The sequence below is a fragment of the Microtus ochrogaster genome, linkage group LG2 (genome assembly GCF_000317375.1).
Source record: "Microtus ochrogaster isolate Prairie Vole_2 linkage group LG2, MicOch1.0, whole genome shotgun sequence".
NCBI lineage: Eukaryota > Metazoa > Chordata > Mammalia > Rodentia > Cricetidae > Microtus > Microtus ochrogaster.
Genome location: NC_022028.1, coordinates 11,961,580 through 11,978,984, shown reverse-complemented (window position 1 = coordinate 11,978,984; position 17,405 = coordinate 11,961,580). Strand labels below are relative to the sequence as shown.

Below are 17,405 nucleotides of genomic sequence, written 5' to 3'. Positions count from 1 at the left end.
TAAATACAAGAAACAAATCTTTACAGGGTAAAACCATTGTCCCACAGTATATTACTGTAATTGTACAACAAATTATTTTATGAGATATAAAAATATTAAGCAAAGATCTTTTTTTAAAAGACCTTTCAAGAAATAAAATACATTCAATACCAACTTTTTCACCCTATCCTCAAATACTGAGATGGGAAAGATTATCTCCTAAAGAAGCCTTCTTCACCGTTGAGCTCCTGGAAGATCTCCTTCAAATACGGATTGTCTGTGCATCACATCAGTTGGTTCAGAACAATAGGAAAGAGATGGAATGCAGCCCATTCTTTGGTTACCTCAACAGTAGTAATAAATCTGGTGACAACAATATACCAACACTCCCCTAAACATAATAAATAAAACTCTAGCTAGCAGCATCAATATATGGAATTTTATAACAAAATTTAAATTTCCAGAATACAAAAATAAATATAAAGAAATTTCTTTAAAACGTACTACATAAGTAAATTAGTAAGAGTAATTGATGAGATGCAATAGCCATTTCTAGTAAATGAGTATGCACCAATGATTATGAGTTATTAAGTAGAACTACTCTGTAACCCATAAATGATTAATCGATTATATTTTTAAGCCATATAAAACTTATGCTTAATAATGAAAGTAAGAGGTGTTAGCCTTAAAATTTGGAATAAAAAGGTACAATATTTTAATTAGGAAATATCTGAATGATAAATATTAAAAGAGTAAAATAAAATTGAACATTTGATAATAGTATGTCTATATTGCTGATAAACCAAAGAAATCAGAACAATCCACTAGTTTTTTAAAGATGTTCTATATTTTATACCTATTTGTTGTTTTATATCTGACTTAAAAATATGTTTACAATGTATTTTTAGTTAACAATTGTTAAATTATCCTAGCCACCAGAGAAAATTCAACAGACTAAATCTACACTACATCAAGATTTGTTCCATGGTCAGCTAGGGCAATGGCAAAGAGTAGCTCAGTCATTTACAGATGCTGTATCCTCTTAGTCCCTAAAGTGGTGTGCTCTTAGGTAGATAAATGAACCAAAACATCTTAAGAAATAAACTTGATAAATAAAATAAACTTGAAAAGACATTGGCTGGGAACTCTTTTACACAATATATTGTTTATCAGCAAGTGGATTAAGACATGAACTTCCTGTTTCCAAAAACTGTAAAAATGCATGATAATGTGCATGGCATCTTTTGCTTACCTCATCCTTTAAACATCATTTTCATCTTCTAGGGAACAGTGCAGATCTCCGACTAGTAAAAACATACATTGAACTTGGATTGCCTGGAGGAAGAGTTGATTTTCTTATGTCTGAGAGAAACCAGGTAAATAGGCAGTATTTTTAGTGGCAGCAAATATTCTTGTGCCAGTTCCTACATTTTGCTTGCTGTAAAATGCCTGTAGTCTTGAAAATACTTTTCTGACTTTTGTGAAGTTTGCTACCAACTTATATGTTGAGGACATACAAATGATATACCTTTGACTTACGAGTTCTCTTTTGTGTATAAAACATTCAGAGTTCACATTTCTATACAAAAATTTTATTAATTAAGCTATTCTTAGAGGCCCTACTTTAACAATTTAATACTGCTGGCCTAAGGCATAACTAAATGAAGCAAGTTCTGTTACAGGATACTGAGGTGCCTTTCCCTAGAAACTCTGCTCTTTTTAATACAGTGAATGCTACAGTCACTGACTTCCCTAAAAATGAATTTAACTATATTGATGACACCTAAATAAAATATAATATGATTATATTCTGTTTTTCATGTTTTGGTACATGTTTTAAAATATGTTTTCCTTTTATTTAGAATGATACTTTTGCTGATTTTGACTGCATGACTGATCGCCTTTTGGATGAGATCATACAGTATATTCAGATATATAGTTTAACAGTCTCAAAAATAAGGTAACATGTTATTACACAGTCTGTTCTACTTCTGTGACTTACAGAACTGAACAGTCTGTGGTACTGTTTACCTAATCTGAAGTATAGGAACGGGCTGGAGAGACGACGCAGATGGTAGTAGTGCCTGCAACCAAGTAGGGCAGCATGTATTCAAGCTGTAGGACCCAATGGTTCCAAGAGAGAACTGACATCCACATGGACACCATGGCACACATGCACACATATATTTATCCTCACAAAATAATTTATTTTAATAAAATATGGGGAACTATAACACTAAAGGAAGGGAAGGGGGAATATATTAGAGCTGGGCAGATTGGCTCAAGGTAAAGTGCTTGCTATGGAAGAATGAGGTTCTAAATTGAAATTTCCGACACCAGGTAAAAGCCAGGTGTGGTGTTGCACTTCTGTCAGTCTGGTACTGGGGAACCAGAGACAAGTAAGTGAACTCTGAAACTTGCTTGTCAGTCGGCCTAGCCAGTTTGTGAGTTCTGGGTTCACTGAGAGATCCTGTCTCAAGAAATAAAGTAGAGAAAAATTAAAGAAGATAGTTGATGCCAGTCTCTGGTCTTTATATATGTATGCACACATATATATGTACCTGTATGTACATGCATGCAAGCATGTATACATGCATTCACCACTAAGGACAGATTGTATTGTCTTATATAAAGTGTTCTGAATAAGCTTTATAAACAGAAAATAGATTATGGTAGCAGATACTATATCTGTGCCTTTCTTAAATAGTCCAGTATCATATAATCATATACAGTAGCTACAAGAGTCACAAGTTTCCAACAGATTGAAATATTTGAAGAGATGCAAATACTAGTTACCTTGATTTGCTGATGATACGATGTGTGTGTGCATGTGTGTGTGTGTGTGCGCGTGTGCGTGTGCGTGTGCGTGTGTGTGTGTGTGTGTGTGTGTGTTTTGGACTGCCACATTTCAACCCACAGATACATATAAATAACACGTGTTAGTTAACATTTTAAAATTAGTTTTTCTTAAGTGTTTTGGGGGTGTATATGTACATGCAGATACACATGCATGTGTATTCATACACAAGGAAACCAGAGGACAGGTGCAGGTATCAGTCCTCAGGCACTGTCTGCCTTGTTTTTGAGACGGGCTCTCTTGTCATCACCAAGTAGACCAGACTAGCTGGTTAGCTGGCAAACACCTAGCAATCTCCCTGTCTTTACAGAACATTCCAAATTCTTAGTATTTCAAAATAATCTCTGGTGTATCAGGTTTGGAAGGTTTCTTCTGGGTTTTGTTGTTGTTGTTACTGGTTTGTTTCTCTCTTTTAAAACAAATTGAGAGAAATTATTGTTTCTGTTTCTTTCTTACAGCTTTATTGGACATTCATTGGGCAACTTAATAATCCGTTCAGTACTTACAAGGCCAAGGTTTAAATATTACCTCAGCAAACTTCATACTTTTCTCTCTCTTTCTGGGCCTCACCTTGGCACACTCTACAACAGTAGTGCTCTTGTTAATACAGGTAAAAAGCTTTTTGTTCTCTATAAAAAATATGACATGGGCAGATATTTTAAATATAGTTTTAGAATTTTTTGCTGTTTATTTTTAGAGCCAATTTTCCCACACTTGAAGTCTCATAAAATGGAAGATAAACCTAGTCTACTTTGTTGTGTATATTAAATAAGTTAATAAAAAAAAATTTCAATGTTTGCTCACAGCTCTTCCCTGTGTGCTAGCCTGGCCATTTTTCTGAGTTCTAATTTAAGCTTAACTTGGGGACTGGAGAAATGGCTCAGCAAGTTAAGTGCACTCTTGGCTCTTGCCGAGGACCCAGGGTTGGTTCTCAGCACCACGTGGTTTCTCACCCAGGTTTTGAGACTCCAACAGGCCTGCATATGGTGCACATGACTACATGCAGGCAAGCGTTCGTACTCATAAAATTAAGTACATTTTAAAAAAAAATTTTAAAAGCGTAACTTCACCTCTTCCCCATTCCCGATCTTTGGATTGCAGTCAGAACCCCAAGTATGCTTGCACTGATAGTCCTGTCTTGCCACTGTCCACCTCCCTGTGTACAAGCTGCATGCAGACCTCCATTGCTGAGTATGCCTGCTTTTTTGGATTTGTCTTAGTCCCATTTCCTATTGCTGTAATCAGATACCATGACAGAAGCAGCTTAAGGAAGGAGGGTGTAATTGGTTCATAGTCCCAGGCTGTAGTCCATCACAGCCTACCATACCTTCACTGTAACTACTGATAGACTAAAAACTCAGTTCATAGGCATTGGATCTGCTGTGGTTGAGGCTTTCCTCCCTTTGCTTCCTTATCAAATGATATAATGTCCCCAAGTTTGTTCTTTGTATATTATTCTGTATTTTGTTACTAGCACAATGAGCCACCATTAAGCTGTTGTTAATGTGTACTTGCAAATATGTTTAGAAGTGCATGTAAATATCAGAGAGTAGAAGTACTTTGCAAATAAGTTTTTATTAGCCAACAAAATGTTAATGTATGATGTGATGTCTTTAAATGAGTAGATATGAGCATTAATAACTTTAGCATATATTACTCTCTTTTATATTTTCACATATCATATTCAACTTTCTAGGTCTCTGGTTTATGCAGAAATGGAAGAAATCAGGCTCTCTTTTACAACTGACATGCCGAGATCATTCAGACCCTCGCCAAACATTTTTATATAAGCTTAGTAATAAAGCAGGTAAGTATTTAGCAACAGTTTAGAAGTCAGGCTTATAAGCTAGCAGATTATCCGGTCTTTCTGGTGATGAAAATATATCATTCAGCTATAATTTGGGAAAGAAATAGCAGAATCTAATGCTAAGCTGTTAGATTAGTTTTTAATTTCTTACCAGGAGATATTGATAATCACCGTTCTCTCTGGCAGTGTGCAGAGTATTTTCTAGTACCATGAACACTAGTCAATGGAAGTAAAGGCTCTAGGTAGGCACCAGCTCAACCTCTCTGTGTCTGATGACATATGTAAGTGTTGCCGTCAACAGTAGGCGTTACCATCAGGTTATGGAGCTCATCCAATACCCTTGGCAATAGTCTGTGATGTGTAGGGGTTCCATGGGTCTCCTTGGTCAGTGACCCAACAGTATTTAACCTCTTCCTGGCACTGGAGGTTTTACTTGGTAGAAAAAGATACCTAGTGGGGTATTGTTTGGTGACTTTATTAGGATCCCTTTTGTATGTGTGTATAGTTTACAAAGCTTCTACAGTAGTAGGTTTCCAGATGGTTATTTAATGGTCTTTTAGTGTGCATTATTCCTCGCCGTATTCCATTCTTTGCCCTTCTCTTCCACCCCCCTTCCTGTTTAATCTTCCATTCTAGTTTTTACTTTGTCTCTCCACGACAGTATATTCTATTTCCTTGGAAGATCCTCTTTACTAAGTACCTGACCTCTGTGTTTATATGGATTACAGCATACATTGAAAGCTTAAAAGCAAACATTCACATATAAGAAAAAAACATACAATATTTGTCTTTGGGGGAGCAAACATTCACATATAAGAAAAAAACATACAATATTTGTCTTTGGGGGACTGGGTTACTTCACTCGATTTTTTTTTTTAATAGCTCCATCCATTTACTTGCTTATTTTTCTTAAGAACTAAATAATACTCCCATCATGTAAATGTACCACCTTATTTTATTTATCCATTCATTAGTTCATGGACATCTAGACTGTTTAAAATTTTCTGACTGTTATAAATAGAGTGTCAGTGAACATGTTTAAGCAAATGTCTCTGTAGCAGGGTGAAGTATCCTTTGGATATATACTCAGGAGTAGTATAGCTAGATCTTGATGTAGCTCTGTTCCCAGCTTCCTGAGGAACTGCTGCACTGATTTCCACAGTGGCTGCCCAAGTGGAAATTCATTCTCACCAGCAATGAATGCATCCCCTGCTTTCCCCACATCCCCACAAACATGTGCTGACATTTGTTTTATTGATTGTGGCCATTCTAACTGGGGAAAGATGAAATCTCAAAAGTAGTTTTGACTTGCATTTCTCTGATGACTAAGGATGTTGAACATTTCTTTCTCAGCATTTGTGTTCATCTTTTGAGAACTCTATATTTAGTTCTGGACCCCATTTTTAATTGGGTTACTTTTCTTCTTCATGCTTGTTTTTTACATGCTTCTTTATACATTTTAGATAATAGCCCTCTACAGACATGTATTAGTGAAAATCTTTTCCTCTTCCATAGTCTTTTGCTTTGTCCAAATGATGGTGTTCTTTGCCATATAGCAGCTTTTCAGTTTCATGATATCCCATTTATTAATTGTTGGTCTTAGTGCCTGTGCTATCAGTGTTCTGTTCAAAGTGTCCTCTCCTGGTGCCAATGACTTCAAGCCTATTCTCCAGTTTCTGTTAGATACAGGATATCTGCTCTCATGCTGAGGTCCTTTCAGAGTTGAATTTTGTGCAGGGTATTAAATAGGGATCTATTTGCATTCTTCTAGATACAGCCATCCAGTTTGGCCCGCACTGTTTGAGAAAGATACTGGCCTCTCCACTGTGTATTTCTGGCTACTTTCTCACAAATCAAGGTTCCATAGGTGTGTGAACTTCTGTCTAGGTCTTCAGTTCAATTCCATTGATCAGTGTGTCTTTCTATGCTAATCCTATGTTTACTTTTATTGTTGTTGTTATTACTATAGCTCTGTAGTATAACTTAAAATCAGAGATTTTGTACCTCCAACAATTCTTTTATTATTTTTAGAATTGTTTTAGCTATCCTGGTTTTGTATTTTTGTATGAAGTTGAAAATTTTCTTCTCAATTTCTCTAAAGAATTGTGTTGGAACTTCAATGGGGATTGCATTGGATCTATAGATTGCTTTAGGTAGGATGGCTGGCCATCTTTACTATGTTAATCCTTTTGATCCATGAACATGGGAGATATTCCTTCTTCTAGTATTTTCCTCAGATTCTTCTTCAGTGTCTTAAGTTTTTATTATAAAATTCTTAGTTTTGTTTAGTTAGTAATCCTAAGAATTTATTTTTTTATGCTATTGTGGAAGGTATTGTTTCCCCAATTTCGAGACAGGCTTTCTCTGTGGCTTTGGAGCCTGTCCTGGAACTCACTCTGTAGACCAGGCTGGTCTCGAACTCACAGAGATCCGCCTGCCTCTACCTCCCGAGTGCTGGGATTAAACCCCAATTTCTTTATCAGTCTGTCATTTGTATATTGGAAAGCTATTGATTTGTGTATGTGTGTGCTAATTTTATACTCTGAAACTTTGCTGAAAGTGTTTGTCACCTGTAGAAGTTTTCTGATGGTGTTTTTAGAGGCTTTTTTAAAAATAGAAATAGTATCATCTGCAGATAAAGATACTTTGACTTCTTCTTTTCCTTCATAATATAATAAAATAGCCATTGAGGCAAAGTACAGAAATGAGCATTGTTGAGTGAGCCTGCCGGAAGCTCTGTAATGCACAGCTCCAGAAATAAAGCATCCTCATACGTACACACTGTTTGTAGCCCTTTGTGAAAAAGCCTTTAGATAAGTTGTCAAAGTGAATTGTTCTGACAGTACATGACAGTGTCTTTGTAGCTTGGGGTAACTTTTCAGTAATGTTATTTTATATTCAGAATGTATGGTCTCTAGAACTGCTTGTACACATGGCTGATAAATTTAAGATATAATTTTCATATTTTTGTTTACCTCTTTTTTAAAAAGAATTGGAAGTCAATATGCCCCTGTATATGTAGACTAATACCTAATTTTTTTCTAGAAGTATGTTATGTTTCTATATGTTATGTTTCTATATGTTTCTATGTATTAATAAAAATATGTCTCCACTTAGTCTGTTGGAGTTACAGGTCTAGCACTCATTCAATTTATGAAAAAATGTGCCCCCCCCAAAAAAAACCCAATTTACGAAGCCATTTTTTATTGTCAGAATCAAATCTAACTTAATTTTGATAAGAAAAATTTTATGTTGTACTGGAATCTCCAGAAACTTATGCCCTAGAGTTGTCCATAGTATTCAGATCTAAAACTGAGCCGGACAGCGATGCCACATGCTTTTAATCCCAACACTTCAGAGACAGAAGCAGGAAACAGGTAGATCTCTGTGAGTTCAAGGCCAGCCTAGTCTACAGAGGTAGTTCTAGGACAGCCAGGGCTATATAGCGAAACCTTATCTCAAAAAATAAAAAAATAAAAGCAAAAAATCTAAAACTGATGAAATATCTTGCCCTTACAGAGTAGGAAATGAACATGCTGGGACTGGAGAGAGGGGTGCCTCTCTGGTTAAGGGTACTTGCTGCTCTGGTTCAGTTCCCAGCACCAGCATGACAGCTCACAAACATTTGTAACTCTGACTCCAAGGAATCTGATACTCTCTTCTGACCCCTGGGGGAGCCAGGCATGGATGTGTTATAGCATATATGCATGTGGTGAAATAGTTACACACAGCAAATACAAATAAATCCTTCCCCCCCTTTTTTTAAGTGGGAAAAGAGCAAATTATTCATAGAAAAGGCTGAGATATGGACATGAATGTTCATCACCCTCTGCATGCCCATCCACTTACGGAGACGTTATCCAGGGAGTGACCATAGTTGGTCTGCAGACCTGGGCATCGGGGTATTTTCCTATCTGATGATGCCAAAAGTGGAACAAATTTGATTCATCAAATATGGCAATGAAGAAGGCAATTCTTTTTTTCAATGTTTTTATGAAATATATGTGTATGTATGTGTGCAGTTGATTAATTCCCTTATAGATAGTTGGTTGTTTACATTACAGCTTGAGTATTCTGTTTTTTCAACCTGTCACTCAAAACATGTGATAACATTTCATGAGGAAAGGGGAAGAATGGCTTTACTTTTGTAAACATGATTATCTATGAGTGTTGCTGGTCTTTATATAGGCCTAACCTTTTCAGAGTCATGGTCCTTGAGTTCCAAGAGAAAAAGAGATGTCTCCAAAGTCTTTTAGTCAACAGTCATCGTCACAATTAGCTTATCCTAAGACTCTGACTCAGCATAAAATACCAAAATTTTACTGTGAAATAGTATAGAACAAAACACCATGTCTACATACTCAAGTTGTGATATATTACCATCATTTTATTTGATAATCACATAAATTTTTATTTATTAATAAGCCAAATAGCAAGTAGAATATGATGATGTTAAGAAGTTAAATACTTTTTGAGTTCAATCACAAAAGTAACCCATGGACTTAACCTGAATTTGCCTTCTTTATAAAGAAAAAAGTGTGTGGGAGGGTGACAAATTGTGACTGGATCACAGTATCCATTATTATTGTCACTAAGAAGATCAAAGCAGCTGGCAGTAGTGGCTCACATCTTTAATCCTCGCACTTGGGAGGCAGAGGCAGAGAGATCTCTTTGAATTCAGGGACAGCCAAGGCTACAAAGAGAAACCCTGTCTCAAAAAAAAATCAAAAGAAAAAAGGGAGGAAGGGAGGGAGATAGTGGGGGAGAGAGAGAGAGAGAATCAAAGCATGTGTTCTCTTCCCCAAGTCAAATAAGCAGACTATATGATTGGTGATAGACAGATGTTAAAAGGAAAAACTTAAGAAAAATGTTTAAATGATTTTAAATGGAGTGGTCTGGATTTTTTATGGAAGAGTATGACTTTGTTTCTTCAGATTATCCATAAATATTGCCTTCTGGAAGGCAAGGCCATCATAGACTTTAGATTCTCAGTCTTCCCATGCCACCATGCCAGAGTCGTTGTGCTGTCATTAAGTGCAGACGAGCATTGGTTCTCCTTTAACATGGCAGTTGGCATACACTGAAGTGACTTTTCTGAGAGCAACTGGAAATATGAAGGATGGAATCATGATGTATTTTAAAGGTCATAAATATACTACTGCTGAGGAAATTTTATTTTATTTATTACGATACTAGTAAATTTACATCTGGTTAAGTTTTGTATTCTTTATTTTCTACCTTTAGGGCTTCATTATTTCAAGAACGTTGTGCTGGTAGGATCGCTCCAGGATCGCTATGTTCCTTACCATTCTGCCCGCATTGAAATGTGTAAAACAGCTTTAAAAGACAAGCAGTCAGGTAATGTGTGCACACATACTTCAGTGAGCGTGTGTGTGAGTGAAGTTTTCCCAAAATTTATCACCAAGTCACGTCTTTTCCTTTCTTCCCCTCCTCTTATCTAAGGCTAGTCTTCTCCTGTGTTTTGCATATTTTCCTCTTCTGCTGTCTTTTGTGTAATTAAAGTTTTTGCATTCTGCTGTCTAGAAATTCATGTGAACTTTGGATCCCCCTCCGTTGTTGTGCTTGGTTGTTGTGGTAGTGCTTTTGCTTAATGTTTTTCTGTCACAACTTAGGTGAAGATGGCAGCAAGGATGCCCCTGTACAATACCACTGAGTACTCTTGGTTCCTTTGCTGCTTGTGGCATCAAAGGTAGTTGAAGCTGCTAGGCAACCTCAGTCTTGTTTGCTCATTTAGTTACTAAAGCTCAAAGATACTTCATGGTTTATGCAAAGTCACTGTTGACAAGTACAGGCTTAAAGTAAGCATCGGATCTTCTACCTCCCAGCATTGTCTTAGCTCCTTTTTAGACACTTGAGCCTTTCCTTGTTGCACACCAGCTCCTTAAGGTAGGGGCTTTTAATTTGCATGTGTATTAGCAGAGTCTAGCATGGTCCTCCCTGTCACCTTACTGTGCCATCAGAATAAGTTGAGCCTACATAAGGGAAAACTACAAAAGCTATTCAGATGGATAGCCAAAATGAAATAAAAGTCTTTTAACCATGAAATTCTGTGCTAAAAGTCTTCCTTTTTAAACATACTTTGAAAACCAGCAGGGACTCAGAAAACCAGTTTGACTCCCAGTAAAACCTAAGAGGAAGGAAGGTTATGAAAAGATTTGATTGTAGTTTCTTTGCTTTGTGCTTTTTCTTTGGTTAACTTATGTGTTATTAGTCCTCTTTTAAATGCCTGCTTCTTTGCTTTATTCTTCTATATACTGTTTCCTTCCTGTCATTCCTTAGTACTACATCCTATTTCTGAACCATGAAATCTACTGTGCTTAAATTGCCTGCTTTCCTGAGAACTTTAGCTACTTATAAGGAGTTTAGAAGCATTATAAGCAATATTTTGTACCTTGTACTAGTTTGTATACTTGTGTATGTACAAACATGATATATCTCGTCTTTGTCCTTTTTACTTAACATGACCTGCTAAATCCATTCTAAGAATTAACTAAAGAAGGAAGGGAGGATAGGAGTCCAGCTTTGAATTAAAGCTGATTCGGGGTTTTGTCTGTTTTGTATACGAAGAAGTGGGTTTCATTTAGACATTTTTGTACCTTTATTTCTTATCTATGCCCCATATGCCCTCTCCCACCCTCCCTCTTTCCCTCTTTCTGGTCCCCTTCCTCCCCTCTTCTCTTTCTATGACGCACATATTCCGTTATTCTCATTCTCTCCCCTTCCCGTCTGACCTCCTCTCACCTCTCATAGTTCCCTTTCTGAAAACCAGATTAAGAAAATGTGTGCATATTCAGCTATAAAAATGAATGGCATCCGTGTGAAATGGATAAATCTGCGATCACCATGTTAAATGAAATAAGCCAGGTTCAAAAAGAAAACACCATGCTTTCTTCACATTAAAATATAAGTTAGAGAGCAGGAAAAGTGGAGGACTCACTTTAAACTTGAAAGTATTGTGTAGGGCTTTAAAAATGATAGCTAACCACTTAGACCACAAAAGTGCACTCTTCAAACCAACTCAGATTGTTCTGACAAGAGGAAGTTGCTGTTCTTTGTCAAAATATTGTAGAAATGTTATTTACCATACAATTATCTTTAAAGTGCTTGCTACAGCATAAAGTATTTTATTTTACCATATCAAAATATTTTGTCATCAGCTTATTTTCTTTGCTTAGCAAATTATTAGTGAATAAAGTTAAAGAAAACTGCTTTATATGCATTGTTCTGAGTTAAAAATGGACAAATATATAATAAATTTGAACTGGCCAGATAAGGTATTATGATTGCTAATATTTCCTATAAAATAATCTCAAAATAATAGCTGAAGCCGGGTGGTGGTGGCGCACGCCTTTAATCCCAGCACTCGGGAGGCAGAGGCAGGCGGATCTCTGCGAGTTCGAGACCAGCCTGGTCTACTAGAGCTAGTTCCAGGACAGGCTCCAAAACCACAGAGAAACCCTGTCTCGAAAAACCAAAAAAAAAAAAAAAAAATAATAATAATAATAGCTGAAGAAAAGAAAATGATATTTTTCTACTTTATGTGAAAATAATATAAATTTTATAAATTAGAGGGAAGTTGACAGACTTTCAGATATGCAAATAATTTTCCTTTTTGTCTACTTTATAGGACAAATCTATTCAGAAATGATCCACAACTTACTTCGCCCAGTTCTGCAAAGCAAAGGCTGTAACTTGGTTCGATACAATGTCATTAATGCCTTGCCCAACACGGCTGATTCGCTCATCGGGAGGGCCGCACACATAGCTGTCCTCGATTCGGAGATATTTTTAGAGAAGTTTTTCCTGGTTGCTGCCCTCAAATATTTCCAGTAGGACAGAAGCATCATTAGAGACTTACCAATTACCTCATTCAGCAACGGTTTAAATAATGTATTATAGTGTGTAGATGTTAAGTTCTAAGACATATTTATACCTTTTTATATGGAAGATAATTTATATCATCCATGTGTAGAGCCTTTTAAACATCAACTTTACTTTCTAGGTAATGTGGCTGTGCAATATTTTTTTAATTTTATCTTTTTACTTTTCTATTTTTCATATGTTTTGCTACCTAAGTATTTCAGTGAAACTTTGAGCCCATATGTATGTCTGATCATTTATTATTGGCTTCCACAATTGTTATTCAGACTACATCACGTTAAAGGCTGTTAGGATAGTATAGAATTTTAAATTTTCTAATTTGAGGCTTTTAGTGGACAATAAATTTTACTTTTAACACTTTATTCTGTTTTAACTGGAAATAAAATGGCTGCTAAAATGTATTTTTGAAATCAACCTCTTTAATCTAAAATACTAACTTTACATTTCCTCAAACCAGGTGGTTCATACATGCCAATGTTTTAAAGGTTTTCTATAAAGTCATTATTGTTGCTATTAAACGTGTCATGCTTATTAAAATATATTTTTACTGGTCATTTCAACATTATTTCTCATATTGACTTTTATTCCTGGACTTTTCTTGTTCATTAGGAGCTTATAAAGATTTCTGAATGCCCTCTGCCTTGATTTGGTTAGAACGTTGTTAAATTTAGTAATGTTGCTTGAATTTCTCACAGCAGTTCTTTAACCCTTTTCATAGAGTTCCTTCTATGTAATAATTAAATGTTGAAATTTATGAAATACTTTTATGAATTTAGATAATTTTTAAATACTATTAAAATTTATCGAGCTAAGAGTCATGTAAACAGAGTTAAAATTGAGAGATGATTAACTTTACTTGTTTGGTGATACCGATGCAGATGTTTTTGATATATGGAGATGTTGAGTCTTTTGACTTTACAAACGGTGCTGAACAGCATTCAATTCACTACCCCCTCCTGTTTTATTTGTGAAATAATAATGGGCTACAGGTGGATGGAAGGTTTGTTTACATTCACCACTTGTAGTGGGCAATGGTTTTTGTTAAGTCTGTATTATGTATAATTGGTGCATGTTTATTTTTTGTATGTTAATTGCCTCTGATGTTAATAAATGAGAAAATGCCTTTCTGGAGGAGTAGCAGTAACATTTGTGATGTTTTTCTTACTCTTAGAATCCTTGGAGATGCAGCAGTGGCCTGTATAATATTGTGTGAACAGTGGATGAGTTATACTGTGGCATATCCATCCATCCTCCATGTGTCATAGGCTAATACCGTCTCAGTTTACATAGCATGCCCTGATACTGTGCAGCACCCTGATACCTTCTTAGAATGTGTCCTCACCATTAAGTGATAAGTGGCTGCCTATGATTTCATTCATAAGTAGATATACTCATCTTTCATATTCATCAAGTACTGAAAAGAATTTCATTCATCATATTTGATAACTATTTACTTTTTAAAAGTTATTCAAGTTTTTATGAGTTGAACTAAGCATTAAATATACCAAAGTTATTATAACTGGAAATATAAATATATCCGTTATTAGCCACATATTTTCGCTATATATTTTTCATGTTTGTATAGGTTGGCTTTCAGTTCGAAATATGGATCGTCTTAAGTTTAAATACCTTCTGCTTTGACAAAGGCCTCATTCATAATCATATTAATCATATTTAAAGGAAACTTACTCTCAGGATCGTAGTTCACTGGATTTTGGTCATTTCAAAACTATCTTAATGTAATTATTTCGGTGATTTAAAATCTAATGTTTAATTTCTGATTTATCAGGAAAATCATCACGTATCAGTTACCTCCATAAGGTGACATTCCGAAAGAGCGGGACCATGATTATCTGACATGGCACAGTTGACTCGCAGAATGAATCAGTATGTACCAGAATAGTTCTTGGTTGCAAACAGTGAATGGTTATGAGTAACTTAACACAGAATAAAAGAATTTATTGAAAGAGTAGCAGGTGCCTCGAAGAATTTAAGAAAAAACTAGAGAACAGGATTGGATGACAAGCCAAAGGGAAGTGAGATCCACACTCCCATCTGAACTCTGACCCTGAGAAGAGTGAAGGAAGATGTGTATACTTGCTGCCTGGAGGGGGGGGGGTCGTTAGGACTGGCTTTCAACTCCACCCTCTAGATTCAGTCTGGTGGGAGTACCAGGTGACCACAGCCAGGTTTTGTGCCAATGCTAGGGTCATGAAGGACAGCAGATGTACCTGACCCTCTGAGTTTTCAAAATAGGAAAGGGCAATTCTAACAATAATCCTGCTTTTCTTGCAAAGTATCACTTTAGCTTCCTGAAGACTTATAGGGACTTCCTGAGTAGTGTGGTCCAGTGAAGATGTTTAAGTTTCAAAACATAACTTGGTCCAGAGCCCTAGCGTAAACTGACGTCTCTCTAGCTGGAGTACCTTGGACAAATTCTTTGATTTAAAACAGTTATTTAAGCCTCATCTCTGAGAAAAGACAGAATGATACTGATTGAGCACAAAACACAATTTTATTTTGGTGGTGAGGGCGGGGGTAGGTTTTTAGGCAGGGTTTTTCTGTGTAACATTCTAACTGTTCAAAAACTCATTTTGTGACCCGGCTGACCTCAAACTCATAGAGATCCACCTAAATCAGGCTCCCAAGTGCTGGGATTAAAGGCGTGCACCGCCATGACCAGGCTAAAACCCAAATTTTGATCTTTCCCTTGTAAATGTGATCATGCCAATGAGCCTTGCCAACTGCTCTCAGGGAGAGCGAGAATCAGTTTCCTAAGTCTTGGGGCTACCTTGTCCCAGGACAACTAGGTTGTCCTTAGGTTCTAGTCTGAATAGGAAAAGTGAGTAGGGTACTAGGGGTGTAGCTCAGTGGGTAGTGTGCTTGCCTGACATGGGCTTGGTGGCACGTGCCAGTTGATCTCAGCCTTTAGAAGCTAGAGCAGGATCAGAAAGTGATGATCATCCCTAGTAGTAGGTGGAAGCCAGCCTGGGATATGTGAGACCTTGACTTTTCAAACAACATTCTGTGAGTATGACAGTGTACCAATTTATTGACCTAGCTTTCTGGTTTTTTTTAAATTATTTTATGTGTATTGGTGTTTTGCCTGCATGCATACTACATGGTTGCCTGCACAAGCCAGAAGAGGGTGTCTGAGTCCCAGGAATTAGAGTTACAGATGGTTGTGAATCGCTTTTGGGCGGACCGAGAATCAAACATGGGTTTTCTGGGAGAGCAGCTAGTAGTGCCCTTAATTGCTGAGCCATCTCTCCCTATGGGCCTAGTCTTAAAAGATCTTGACTATTTGTAGCACTCCCCACCATCTCGCGTTAACCTACAAGATTAGGTGTCATGAGAAGAGAACCACAGTGCCCAGTAGACAGGGAGCTTGCCCAAGAAGCAGCCCCCAAAAGAAGAGTGGTCCATCAGGGCTCAGCCCAATCTGGGCTGAAACTGAAAAGTTCAAGCACAAATAATGTATTTGACAGCTAACCAATAAATAGTGCATATAGATAGAATGCCGAGACTTGCCTATTTGAAATTAGCTTGATAAGAATTCTGTATATTATATACCAGTTTCCGTTTTCCTTATATTAATGCTAAATCTTGTTAGATTTTTTAATTCTAGAGCAGTGGTTCTCAACCTTCTTAATGCTGTGACTGTTTAATACAGTTCTTCATGTTGTAGGACTGGCAATCAGAAAATTATTTTGTTACTTCATAACTGTAGTGTTGCTACTGTTATGAATCAGAATGTAAATTATCTGATATGTTGCCTGTGGGGGTCACAACCTACAGGTTGAGAACCACTGTTATAAAGAAATGCATGTACACTTGTACACAGGTTTAGGTGCTAGTGGTTCCGCAAGGCTTAGTAACAAAACTGTATTTAATAATTTCATGTTGGTCACATTGAAATACCATTGTTTTTTTTATAATTTAAGAAAGTTGAAAAGGGGCTGGAGAGATGGCTCAGTGGTTAAGAGCATTGCCTGCTCTTCCAAAGGTCCTGAGTTCAATTCCCAGCAACCACATGGTGGCTCACAACCATCTGTAATAAGGTCTGGTGCCCTCTTCTGGCCAGCAGACATACAGACAGAATATTGTATACATAATAAATAAATAAATATTTAGAAAAAAAAAGAAAGTTGAAAAGGAGGCATTAATGCCAAGGATTCACCAACCATATAAAAAGTTTCATAATAGCACCAATTATAAAACATTACCCAAACACTGTACATGCCTATAATCCTAGTGACCAGGGAGACTGAGATAGGACAGACAGGCTTCCTGAAGTACTCAAAATCCTATCTCAAAAGCTAGTGTGAAGCCCTGGGTTCAAACTCAATATCACTAAAAATAATGTCTGATTTGTGGCCCCTCTTTGGTCTTTCACATCCACTGTTCTCGATTTTGCATTTAAAGGGCTTCCTCCTCCCGGGATCTCTGTCATCCACTTCTTTGTTTGACGATCAGTCTAAAACAACAAATCGGATCTCATAAAATTAGGACCCTAACCATCACTTTATACATATATAATAGTCTTGGTTACTGTTCTTTTACTTTGAAGAGACACTATGACACTATGAACTCTTAGGAAAGAAAGCATTTATCTGAGGACTTTATGGTTTTAGAGAGTTCTCCGTGATCATGATGGCAGGAAGCAGAAAGGCGTAGTGGAAGAGTAGCTGGGATCTTTGCATCCTGACCCACAAGCCTCAGGGTGGCACTGAATCTAGCATGGGCTTTAGCAGTCTCAAAGCTCATCCCAGCCAGGCGGTGGTGGCGCACGCCTTTAATCCCAGCACTCGGGAGGCAGAGGCAGGCGGATCTCTGTGAGTTCGAGGCCAGCCTGGTCTA

The 17,405-nt window shown here is 36.9% G+C and overlaps 1 protein-coding gene across 9 annotated transcripts in view; it reads left to right on the top strand.

The window, feature by feature from the left end:
* The window catches only part of Fam135a (family with sequence similarity 135 member A), a 73,479-nt gene extending 59,825 nt beyond the window's left edge, over positions 1 to 13,654 (top strand). For all 9 annotated transcript variants that reach the window (XM_005359880.2, XM_026785494.1, XM_026785498.1 and 6 more), the window contains 6 exons: positions 1,264 to 1,355; positions 1,842 to 1,939; positions 3,295 to 3,446; positions 4,533 to 4,643; positions 9,888 to 10,001; positions 12,292 to 13,654. In XM_005359880.2, the coding sequence (XP_005359937.1) occupies positions 1,264 to 1,355; positions 1,842 to 1,939; positions 3,295 to 3,446; positions 4,533 to 4,643; positions 9,888 to 10,001; positions 12,292 to 12,497 (773 nt within the window). In that variant the 3' untranslated portion in view covers positions 12,498 to 13,654. The remainder of the gene's footprint in view (positions 1 to 1,263; positions 1,356 to 1,841; positions 1,940 to 3,294; positions 3,447 to 4,532; positions 4,644 to 9,887; positions 10,002 to 12,291) is intronic.
* Positions 13,655 to 17,405: the final 3,751 nt, after the last annotated feature.